This window comes from Triticum urartu, chromosome 2A, assembly GCF_056163025.1.
Source record: "Triticum urartu cultivar PI428250 chromosome 2A, HENAU_Tu73, whole genome shotgun sequence".
Classification (NCBI taxonomy): Eukaryota; Viridiplantae; Streptophyta; class Magnoliopsida; order Poales; family Poaceae; genus Triticum; species Triticum urartu.
Genome location: NC_141874.1, coordinates 628,558,380 through 628,570,086, shown reverse-complemented (window position 1 = coordinate 628,570,086; position 11,707 = coordinate 628,558,380). Strand labels below are relative to the sequence as shown.

At 44.0% G+C, this 11,707-nt stretch overlaps 1 protein-coding gene across 6 annotated transcripts; it reads right to left on the bottom strand.

The window, feature by feature from the left end:
- Positions 1–654: 654 nt before the first annotated feature.
- Positions 655–5,016, bottom strand: LOC125539281 (uncharacterized). 6 transcript variants are annotated; one of them, XR_015617153.1, is made up of 6 exons: positions 4,419–5,016; positions 4,070–4,306; positions 3,260–3,465; positions 2,550–2,652; positions 1,864–1,990; positions 655–889 (listed from the first exon to the last, which is right to left on the bottom strand). XR_015617153.1 is itself a non-coding variant. In XM_087544623.1 (5 exons), exons 3-5 carry the CDS (start codon positions 2,569–2,571, stop codon positions 712–714), a joined length of 327 nt encoding a protein of 108 aa, XP_087400749.1. In that variant the 5' UTR covers positions 2,572–2,701; positions 3,260–4,306; positions 4,419–5,016; the 3' UTR covers positions 655–711. The 6 variants fall into 6 exon arrangements, 3 of the variants coding, with proteins under 3 accessions (XP_087400749.1, XP_087400748.1, XP_087400750.1); XR_007296785.2 differs by having other exon boundaries at positions 4,087–4,306; XR_015617154.1 differs by having other exon boundaries at positions 4,102–4,306.
- Between the last annotated feature and the right edge of the window lie 6,691 nt (positions 5,017–11,707).

Here is an 11,707-nt window from a genome sequence, read left to right as displayed (position 1 = left end):
GAGTGTGTGTTTGCTTCTCCTCTTCGTCACGTGGATCATGTTTACTGTTTTAACCTTTGGTCACTACAAGAAATATGTCAACCTGTAACCACCACTATTGGTCACTGAAAGGTCACAAATTTCCATTTACGACCTTTTTGTGACCAAAAATAGAAGGTCAAAAGCTGGCGGTCGTAAACTGACTATAGCGACCTTTCTTCTGGAATGGTCAAAGACGTTTACGACCAAAATACTTCTACTGTGGCGTTTTGGTCACTAGCAACCTCCCCAGGCCACGTAGGCATCCAGCGTGGCAAGCTGATGTGGCACAAGATTCAGCTCGGTCCAATTCAGTTTTCTACATGGGCCTAGCCCAACAATTCGGCCCATTTATGATTTTTTCCTAGATGTTTTTGGGCCTTTTCTATCATGGGCCTTTACCTTTCCACAGAGTTTGTTTCCTTTTTGTTTCTATTTTCTATTTGAGTCGAGGCCTTCTTATAGTACTTCTGAATAGCTTTTCAGCCAAGGTTATTTTGGGCCATGGCATCTTAATAGTACAAGTATATTTGGGCTGTGGCCACTATCAGGTCCAGTAAGAACATTTTCTAGAGAACTTAATGTTCAAGTAAAATGTACACAACATTACAGGAAAATAACACATACAACAGCAAATAAAATTTCATTTCACTCCTAAAGCTCACTACATCATAGACAGTACATGACAATCATTCAATTTTTTACTAGGCGGTAGCCGAGTACATCATTCAATTTCAAATAAACAGTACTGCTCTTGGAAGCAAAATAGGCCGCCACACGCCATGGTGCCCCAAGTAACCAGCAGCGCTGCTTGCCCCCTTGGCCCAGCTCCTTGCTGCCGACGATGGACGAGACTCGGATGTGGAGCTCCCTGCACAAGACATATTGTGTCAATGCTTGCAGCAATAGAAGGAACTCACATACCATAGAACTTGCACAGTAGTGTATCAACACCCGAAAGATTGACTGAATTGAACTGTTATATAACCAAGTTAGAGCTGGCAAAAGTTGTAGGTACATAAACATCCATAGAGCTAACATGTTGTATTTCTGTAGAAAGAAGCATCAACTCACTATTCTAGACAAAAAGCTAGCACATACATGCACAGACACCAGAACGGTACATAGAATGAAGCACAGGGCTAGTACTTGCTACCCTGACATTTCAGCATTCTAGTGTTTAGGAGATTTGACTTCCAGCAGAAAACTAAGTCGATAGACTTAGCACTTGTGACTCCAACTAACTTGACCAGTGCTAAGTTATTAATAGACTTACTTGTGACTTCAACTAACTTGTGGACTGATTTTGCTCAAGTTTCTTAATAGACTTACAATGTTTAGCTTCCAGAAATTAAATCACAAAGTTTCGCTTACGGAAACAAAATTACAAGGTTTTCTATCTGCAATCAGTACTAACTTGATAGTGTTACAAGTGCTAATGATCCAACAGCGTCCCAGCTCCACACATCCTAGTACTGGATTTCCTCACACTTGATAGTGCTACAAGCAAGCAAGCAAGCAAACATGCAAATACAAGTAGTAGTACTGGTTGTCTAATGAATGGGCTACATGATTCTCCTCAAATAAATTGACAAGGTTTTCTTCTTTTTTCTAGTTAATGACAACAAGTCATCAATCAAGCAAGCAACATCACATTGTACAGCAGCTAGCATCGTTCAGCATATATGGGGTGTGAGCAGTCAACAGCTACTAATTTTATTTTATTTGTTTGCGTCGAGTCAGCACCTACTAGATGGGATGGAAATGCATCTTCTATATTAGTTGTGGAGCATGCGTGTATTATTAACAACGAAAGCAAGGGTCGACACTAGTGAAAGAGCATACATGAATATTTGCTTGCAACTAGACAACGTTGCTTGTGCGAGGCGAGGCGAGGCGAAGAGCAGCTCCTCGCTCTTGGCGCCGAGCTTGACGAGGGGAGGGGGCTCCATGGAACCTGCGACAACCCGACCTGTGTAAATCATAAGGTCTTGATTAGATATAAACAGTAGTACTGAATGATAGATATAAACATTAGTATTGCCTGAGCTCAGTTTTTTTTTGCAAGGATAAGCATGTCCTAAACCGCCATTGTGAGATCGTTGAAGTAATATATGCCAGAATGTGAGAATGGAGAAAACAGAACATGAATGTTCTCAAGTGCCATGAAGTGAGAAAGCAGGTAGTCAGAATGACGAGGCATGTTAGCTGCCAAAACAGATTCAGACTAACTGCATGTCCAGACGGACGGGCCATTCCCAAGAATTTCAAGACACCAGCAGAGGTCAGTAGACAACAAACTTGGGTGCTATCTATCCATACTAGTATAGAATGATACGAGGCCAGTAGAAACTGTTTGCTACCGACGAGCTCGCCAAGGTGCACAGTTGTTCAAAAAGGAAGCACATTTGACTAAAGTACCAGATTTCAGAGTTTGTAATAGCATCATGAACAGCAGCTGTAAATTACTAAATGTTATCATACTGAATGCTATCTAGAAAGATAGATACGATGCAGGGGGTGTCCATTACCGACGATCTTGCCGAGGTGCATGGAGATGGAGTTGAGCTGGGCCTTGTTCTCGTAGAGGTGGTTGACCGCCTTCCTGGACTGCACCAGCTCCTTGGCCAGCGCCTTCAGGAACAAGCATCACCAGCAGAGGAAACCAAATCAGTAAATTAACCTAAAACGAAGTAATACACGGAATTAGTTCAGGAAAATGGATACAAGCGGACGAATCATCCTAACTAACCAGAAACAAAACATTGTTTAGTCGCTAGGCGTTAAAGCGATAGATGTTAAACACTAACTTCCTTCATAAAAAAGAGCAATAATAACAACCAGCAAGTACTTAACACTCAGCAAGGGTTGACAGATATATAATGGGTTCAGCAACCAATTTGGCTCAGAAACTAAGAAAATTAGAAAGATTTTTCGCTCAGAATACGCTAATTAAAAGGACGCCGGTAAGAGCAGGGAAGAACAACATTCGATAATGCTTCCCAGTAACTAACTAGTCGATCCTTGATAAAGTTGCACAGCATTATTATTTCTCAGTGTATTGGCCAGTCATAACATGCACATTTTCAGTATTTTGCTTTCATTAATCAAAGAATTAAGAGAATGCACACATAGACATCCAAGAAGAAATCCGATTTGTGCATTTGATCGAACAAAGGACCAACCAAATTTGAGGCTAATAAAGGGGGCAGAGATAGTAGTATGAAGGAATGACACATACGATTGAAGATTTGTAGTGTCCTTTGAGCTACAGCAGTGGTTTAGTGGGACAAATGCACGGGAGTGAGAGGGCATCCATGACCCGAGGATTAGCCAGAGGTTGCTTCTAACCACGCAAGCACCAGGCACCATGGCACCTGACCAGTACCGTGTCCGCTCGAGTTGTGAACAGCCAAAGCACTCCATGATCCTCACCCATCCCAGAAACTGCGAGATGAGTGAAAAACAGTCCTACCTTCAGATTCTTAATCATTCTGATATATATAACGAATGTGCGATGCAAATTTGACAAAAGGGTAAAAATAAAAATCTAGATTATGGTGCCCAAACCAATTTCATCTCCAACTCAAAATGAACAATCAGCAAGCCCAAATAAAGTTAGACATTCTATGCAAAATCCGTCCATAAGCGCCCACCCACCGGTTCCATGCAGAGCAAACTTCTAGGTTTCCTTTTACATGGCCGGACAGCCACGCGGATGGACTAATTTCACAGCAAGCAGACACAAACAAGTCACCTGATGGCTTGCATTCGCTTATTTTTCTGGTGGTCCGGCAGCAAACAGGTACGAGCAAGATTCTTACAATATTGACAGACTGCAGATATTTTGGGTTATCTGACTATGCATAGAGGCTACGATAATGTTTCCAAGTGACTGCAACATGGCCAAAATGAGTGGTTGTTCATTTTCATAAGAGAAAATATGGGCCTGTCATGCTACTGTAAGACCTAGAAGTCAGATACTAGTTATTTCCTGCAGAAATTACAGATACTACTAGTGCTGCTACCAAAGGAATGCAGGGGAAAGAACCGAGAAAGATGTCGAACCTGCTTGTCACTGACGGCGTCGCTGATTCGGTCCTTGAACTCTGGAACTCCGCGGCAAAGACGGCGTCACGGGCGGGGGCGGCGCGGTTGGGGGCGGGTCGGGGCCTCGCCTTCGACATCTGGCCAGAACCCTAAGCAGCCGCCTGCGTCATCGCATGTGTGCGGTGGAGTGCTGGTGCACTGACTCCGGCAGCACCACCTTGACCGCCTCGGACGACATCTGCGGGCATGAAAAATAGAACACCAAAGGAGCGCATGACAGCGTCAGAACCTTGGCTCGAGAAGGAGAAACGCACGGGCTCAACGTGGGGCACGACGGGAGAGGAAAATACCTTGGGGTTGGGGACGCCGGAGGAGGAGACGAGCTGGGCGCGGGCGTGCCCGGCGTGCGGCTCGCCGCCGGCCGCACGGAAGCAGCCGAACAGGCACCCCGTCCTCCACCTCGGCCTCACTGCGTCCCCCTCGCGAGCGTCGAGCCTTGGAGCCTAGGAGGAAGGCGAGGGGAGAGGTGCATGGCGAGGGGAGAGATCGGCGGTGGTGGGTGGGGTGGCGGCGTTGCCTCGGTCGGATCTGGGAGAAAGCTGAGACGAGGGAGAGGAAGGCGGGGTGCCTCAATCGGATCTGGGAAGGCCGGTGCCTCGCGGGCTGTGTGGGGACGACGAGGCGTCGGGGTGCGCTGCTGGGGACGGAGCACGGGCGGCGGGAGTGCTGCTACGGGCATGGATGGATGGTTGGATCAATGGAGGCCGGTGGTTGCAGGTGGCCTGGTTCCCGACGAGATCGAGCCATGGACGTGCGGTTTGGTTGGGTGGGGGAAGGGGAGGGGCGTGAGGGAGGCCATGGACGGCGGCCAGCTCCGCCAGAGGGAGGTGCCAGTGGCGATCTGGAAGGGAGGAGGCAGCTCTCTCTCTCTCTCTCTCCGTCGGGCGAGACAACGAGGAGATGGATGGATGTGGGAAAGAAAGGAGGCGGGGGGTGGATGGAAAATGACCAGCTAGGGTTTCGGGGTTGGTGTGGAAGGGTTGAGGACAACCGTTGGATCCACAAGCATCCGACGGCGTATGATGCACGATCCGCGTGAAACGTCTACGGACCAATTAGAATGCAATATGATGCTATGACCATCTAAATTGGTCATAGTTGTCTAAAAATAATATGTTAAAATCATGTCAGCTATTTTATAACCTGAGAAATTCAAAAAGAAAATAAAAAACCTTTTCATTGTGTCACCAAAATGTGAACGAGTTTTCAGAAAAAATAACAAACATGAAAAAAGATAAATATCTTCAAAAAGGTGTAGTGAGAAATGAGTTTTTTTGCAAAAATAAACATTTTTCATTTTCTGAGAGCCCGAAATGAGTTTTTTTGTGAAGGACCTACCATATATTTTTTGCAAAATTGGACCTAATCAATTTTCTAAAATACTAGGACATATTTAATGCATAATTGACCAAATGGTTAGGTGTCAAAAGTTTTTATCCACCTCTGGTGAAAAAGACAAATTTTCGCCGATTCAGCTGGAAACGGGTCAAATTTGAACTGCAGCTGCCTTATAGTCTGCTCTTTATTTTTTTTAAAAATCATTTCTAGGTACATAAGTATCTATTTAATCAGAGAAACACCAAAAAAATTCCAATATTCCATCACTAGCTAGGAACGGTCATTCCCGCCGCTTTGACCGCATTTTGAAACGGGCATAAAAAATTCAAAAAAAACAAAAAATTGCAAAACCTTCGCGTTGTGTCATTATATGTGGCCAAGTTACCAGGAAAAATAATAAACTTGAAATACGGCAATTCTTTTAAAAAAGTATTCTCAGAAACGAGCTATCATGTGTGGAGATCAATGCCTTTCAAGCCACATGATCAATCTTATGGCCACATTCATGGCATACTTTGTTCAAATGATCTCATATTATGCACAAGGGTGCATATTGGAATGGCAAACAATGTTGCCTAAAGGAGTTTTCATTTTCTTCGCACGGAAAATTCGTTTTCCATTTTTCGAGTGCCCGAAATGAGTTTATTTTGTGAAGGACCTACAATATATTTATTGCAAAATTGGACCAAATCAATTTTATAAAATACTAGGCCATATTTAATGCACAATTTACCAAATGGTTGGGTTTCAAAAGTTTTTATCCACCTCTCGTGAAAAAGACAAATTTCCGCCGATTCAGCTGGAAGCGGGTCACATTTGAACTGCAGGTGCCTCATAGTTTGCTCTTTATTTTTTCCAAAAATCATTTCTAGGTACATAAGTATCTATTTAATCCGAGAAACACCAAAAAAATTCCAAGATTCAACCACTAGCTAGGAACGGTCATTCCCGCCGTTTTGACCGCATTTTGAAACGGGCATAAAAAATTCAAAAGAAAATCAAAAAATTGCAAAACCTTCGCATTGTGTCATTATATGTGGCCAAGTTCCCAGGAAAAATAACAAACTTGTAATACGGCAATTATTTTAAAAAAGTGTTCTCAGAAACGAGCTATCACGTGTGGAGATCAATGGCTTTCAAGCCAAATGATCAATCTTATGGCCACATTCATGGCATAGTTTGTTCAAATGATCTCATATTATGCACAAGGGTGCATATTGGAATGGCAAACAATGTTGCCTAAGGAAGTTTCCATTTTCTTTGAACGAAAAAACCATTTTCCATTTTTCGAGTGCCCAAAAGGAGGTTTTTTTGTGAAGGACCTCCCAAATAATTGTTGCAAAATTGGACCAAATCAATTTTATAAAATACTAGGACATATTTAATGCACAATTGACCAAATGGTTGGGTGTAAAAAGTTTTGATCCACCTCTCGTGAAAAAGACAAATTTCCGCCGATTCAGCTGGAAGCGGGTCAAATTTGAACTGCAGGTGCCTCATAGTTTGCTATTTATTTTTTTAAAAAATCATTTCTAGGTACATAAGTATCTATTTAATCATAGAAACACCAAAAAAATTCCAAGATTCAACCACTAGCTAGGAACGGTCATTCCCGCCGTTTTGACCGCATTTTGAAACGGGCATAAAAAATTCAAAAACAATCAAAAAATTGCAAAACCTTCGCATTGTGTCATTATATATGGCCAAGTTCCCAGGAAAAATAACAAACTTGTAATACGGCAATTATTTTAAAAAAGTGTTCTCAGAAACGAGCTATCACGTGTGGAGATCAATGGCTTTCAAGCCAAATGATCAATCTTATGGCCACATTCATGGCATAGTTTGTTCAAATGATCTCATATTATGCACAAGGGTGCATATTGGAATGGCAAACAATGTTGCCTAAGGAAGTTTCCATTTTCTTTGAACGAAAAAACCATTTTCCATTTTTCGAGTGCCCAAAAGGAGGTTTTTTTGTGAAGGACCTCCCAAATAATTGTTGCAAAATTGGACCAAATCAATTTTATAAAATACTAGGACATATTTAATGCACAATTGACCAAATGGTTGGGTGTAAAAAGTTTTGATCCACCTCTCGTGAAAAAGACAAATTTCCGCCGATTCAGCTGGAAGCGGGTCAAATTTGAACTGTAGCTGCCTCATAGTTTGCTATTTATTTTTTTAAAAAATCATTTCTAGGTACATAAGTATCTATTTAATCAGAGAAACACCAAAAAAATTCCAAGATTCAACCATTAGCTAGGAACGGTCATTCCCGCCGTTTTGACCGCATTTTGAAACGGGCATAAAAAATTCAAAAAAAATCAAATAATTGGGAAACCTTCGCATTGTGTCATTATATGTGGCCAAGTTCCTAGGAAAAATAACAAACTTGTAATACAGCAATTATTTTAAAAAAGTGTTCTCAGAAACGAGCTATCACGTGTGGAGATCAATGACTTTCAAGCCAAATGATCAATCTTATGGCCACATCCATGGCATAGTTTGTTCAAATGATCTCATATTGTGCACAAGGGTGCATATTGGAATGGCAAACAATGTTGCCTAAGGAAGTTTTCATTTTCTTTGGACGAAAAACCATTTTCCATTTTTGAGTGCCCAAAAGGAGGTTTTTTTGTGAAGGACCTACCAAATAATTGTTGCAAAATTTGACCAAATCAATTTTCTAAAATACTAGTACATATTTAATGTACAATTGACAAGATGATTGGGTGTAAAATGTTTTTATCCACCTCTCATGAAAAGGACAAATTTCCGCCGATTCAGCTGGAAGCGGGTCAAATTTGAACTGCAGCTGCCTCATAGTTTGCTATTTATTTTTTCCAAAAATCATTTCTAGTTACATAAGTACCTATTTAATCATAAATACATTGTTTGGTGGTGATACGTCTAGGTTTGGGCTGTGGCCGAGGGCCCCAACTCTAGAGCGCGTAAACTCGCATGCCCGTCGCGTGGTCACCGCGTGACCGTGGCGTTGCCATGTGTTTTGGGAAGCCTAGGCATGTCTAGTGGGTTGAGCACTCCCCAGGTAGGTGCTAGGAACAAAATTACAACATAAGATTCTCACGAGGAGACCGATCGATGCTCAAACATGAATTAGCAGCCAAGTGTTTGATTAGCGGTACGGGAAATGTACATGGCTAATGGGCGTGAGTTTTGGCTGAGGATGATTAGTTACTAAGAAGACCGTCTTCACAAATTTTTAGCTCAAAAGGAGGAGCCTAGGTGGTACTTGCTTTGAAAACCACCACATTGGACATAAATACGAATGTTGAAGCTCGGCTCAAAATAATGAATGGATTGAGCTGGCATTTGGTGGAGGATGGTTATTTGGGCATAGGAAAGTACTGTAGAAAATGGATACTATTTGGACATGCCAAAGTGGTACTTCCTTCACAAACTGTTACTCTGAATAGAATAGGAAAATGAATATTTTTGAATTATTTTTGAACTAGGCAAGGAAGGTTTTTACATATTTGACGAAGATATGACCCAAAGAATTTATGAGATTTTTTTGGGAATTTTGGGAATGACAGAAATATAGGTTGCTTCACAACCTAGGGAAAAAACTGCCACATGGACATGACACATAGGCAAAACTGATGAGGTGGTGCCTAGTCATAGCAACCCACCACAATTTACAAGGCTATGACAATCTATATTGGTCGTTAACAACTAGAAATAAGGCAGCAGACTAGCGTTGTTTGCTTTATGACCATTTCGTGTAAGGAAATTATGACCTTTCTGACCAAAATGGTCGCAATGGTTTAGGGTTTGGAGCCCCTCGAACAGCTTTTGACCAATTGGTCTCAAATGGTCATAAATCTATGACCAATTCTTCCAGGGTCACTGACAGAAGGTCATAAGTTGACATATTTCTTGTAGTGGGTGGGAATTTTTTCTGTCCTCCAGTGCTTTGCTGGCGAGGTTCGTCCTCGTCTTCACTTGGTGTCTCCCTCCCCTTGTGTTCGGCGTTTAGCTTACCGGCCTGCTTGAAGACCCAGCATTCTCTGTGGGTGTGATTTGCAGGTTTATCGGGGGTGCCATGAATCTGACATAGTTTGTCTAGAATTTTGTTTAGGCTAGACGGTCCATCTCTGCTGCCTTTGAAAGGCTTTTTCCGCTGACCTAGTCGAGAGCCCCTGAATCCGGCGTTTACCGCCGTATTATCTGGGTTGTCTTCTTTATTTCGATGCTTGCTTTTACTACATCATGGTTTTCCATTGCCATCCCTGACTTCGGATGTGCTTGGGTCGCTGGTGCTACTGCGGGCTAACCAGCTATCTTCGCCCGTGCAAAAGCGGATCATGAGGCTTGTCCGGGTTGCCATTGTTCTCGGTTTTTCTTGGCCGAGGTGTCTGGCGAGCCATTCGTCTCGGACGCTGTGCTTGAAAGCTGCTAAGGCTTCGGCGTTCGGGCAGTCGCTGATTTGGTTCTTCTTAGTGAGAAACCTATTCCAAAGCTTTCGGGCTGACTCTCCGGGCTGTTGAATTTTATGACTTAAATCGTCTGCATCTGGAGGTCGGACATAGGTCCCTTGAAAATTAGCCCGAAAAGCATCCTCGAGCTCCTCCCAACTTCCAATTGAGTTTTCAGGGAGGCTTTTCAGCCAGTGCCGAGTTGGTCCTTTAAGCTTGAGGGGCAAGTACTTGATGGCGTGGAGATCAACTCCACGAGCCATATGGATATGGAGGATAAAGTCCTCAATCCAGACCCCAGGGTCTGTGGTCCCGTCATACGCCTCTATGTTCACTGGTTTGAATCCTTCTGGGAATTCGTGGTCCAGCACCTCATCGGTGAAACATAGGGGGTGTGCGGCACCCCTGTATTTGGATGTATCATGGCGTTCGGACGGTTGTAGTATTCGGTTTTGGTTTTGTGCCGAAGCGCACTTCCTAGATCCATAGATGGATCTGGTCATATTGGATTTTTGGCGCAAGTCCTCACGTAGATCGTGTGTTGACTTATGTGTGGCCTTGTTAGCCGCTCTATCGCGGTCACAAGGTGGTTGATCCGGCCGGTTGGTCGTTTTATTTTTCGGCTGTGCGGGCTCTAAGGCCTCATCGTCGAATTCAGGTAACAACTTGTGCTTTGGATAGCTCTTTGTGTGGTAACTTTCACCATACTTTTCTTTGTTGTCAAGCACATTGTTCCACCTGCTGTTGAGCGTATTTTGTGCGGCCTTAAGCCTTTGCTTCTGCTTCTTCAGACTCCTCTCTATGGCAATAAGCCTTCTGCGGAGGTTCTCTTGCTCCAAGTGCGTTTCCGGGATGATGTGTGCATCTTCATCCGGACTGTTTTCCTCCCCAGAGGGGGTTTGATGAGGTTTATCCTCGGCGTCGCCATGTTCGGACATCGGATCCGTACTATGTTCGCCGTTTGCAGTTTCATCATGCTCTGCCGCTGGGTCAATGTGGTCATCGTTTCCTCTGGAGTCGAATGGAGTGTTATTTTCTCTTGCGCTGTTATCGTTGTTTTTGCCGAGGCGGGATTTTGAGCGGCGCCTACACCGACGCTTTGATTGCTTCTTGAGGGAGCTATTCTTCGCTGCATCCTGCCGTTCTTCGTCATTGTTTTCTTTGGGTATATCCACCATGTATATGTCATGTGGTGAAGTGGTTCTCCAGCGCCCTGTGGGCACTGGTTCCTGTTCCTCTCCTGCATCATCGTCCATGTCGTCGATGTCTTCGGAGTTGAAATCGAGCATGTCGGTTAAATCGTCGACAGAGGCTACTAAGTGGGTGGTGGGTGGGCAGCGAATTTCTTCGTCGTCCACATCCCATTCTAGCCGGACATAGTTCGGCCAAAGTTCTCCTGATAAGGAGAGAGACCTTAATGAATTTAGCACGTCGCCGAAAGGTGAGTGCTGAAAGATATCCGCGGAGGTGAACTCCATGATCGGTGCCCAATCGGATTTGATAGGCACGGACGCAGGCGGCTCGGAGTCCGTGGCCGGAGACGAATCCAGTGGTTCGGCAACACGACTCTCGTAAGGGGTGAAGTCAGTATCCGGCTCCATCACCACTGAGAGTGCGGCCTCCATGGCGGGGTCTATCCCCCCGTCCTCGTATGGCGCAATTTGCTCAGGATTGAGGGCCCGAGTAGTTGCAGGTGTGATCTCCCGAACACTACCCGATGGCAGAGTTATGTCATGCTTATCGTGATTGTGCGGCGCACTTGACATGGGCTCGAATCCATCGAGGATCAAGTCTCCGCGGAT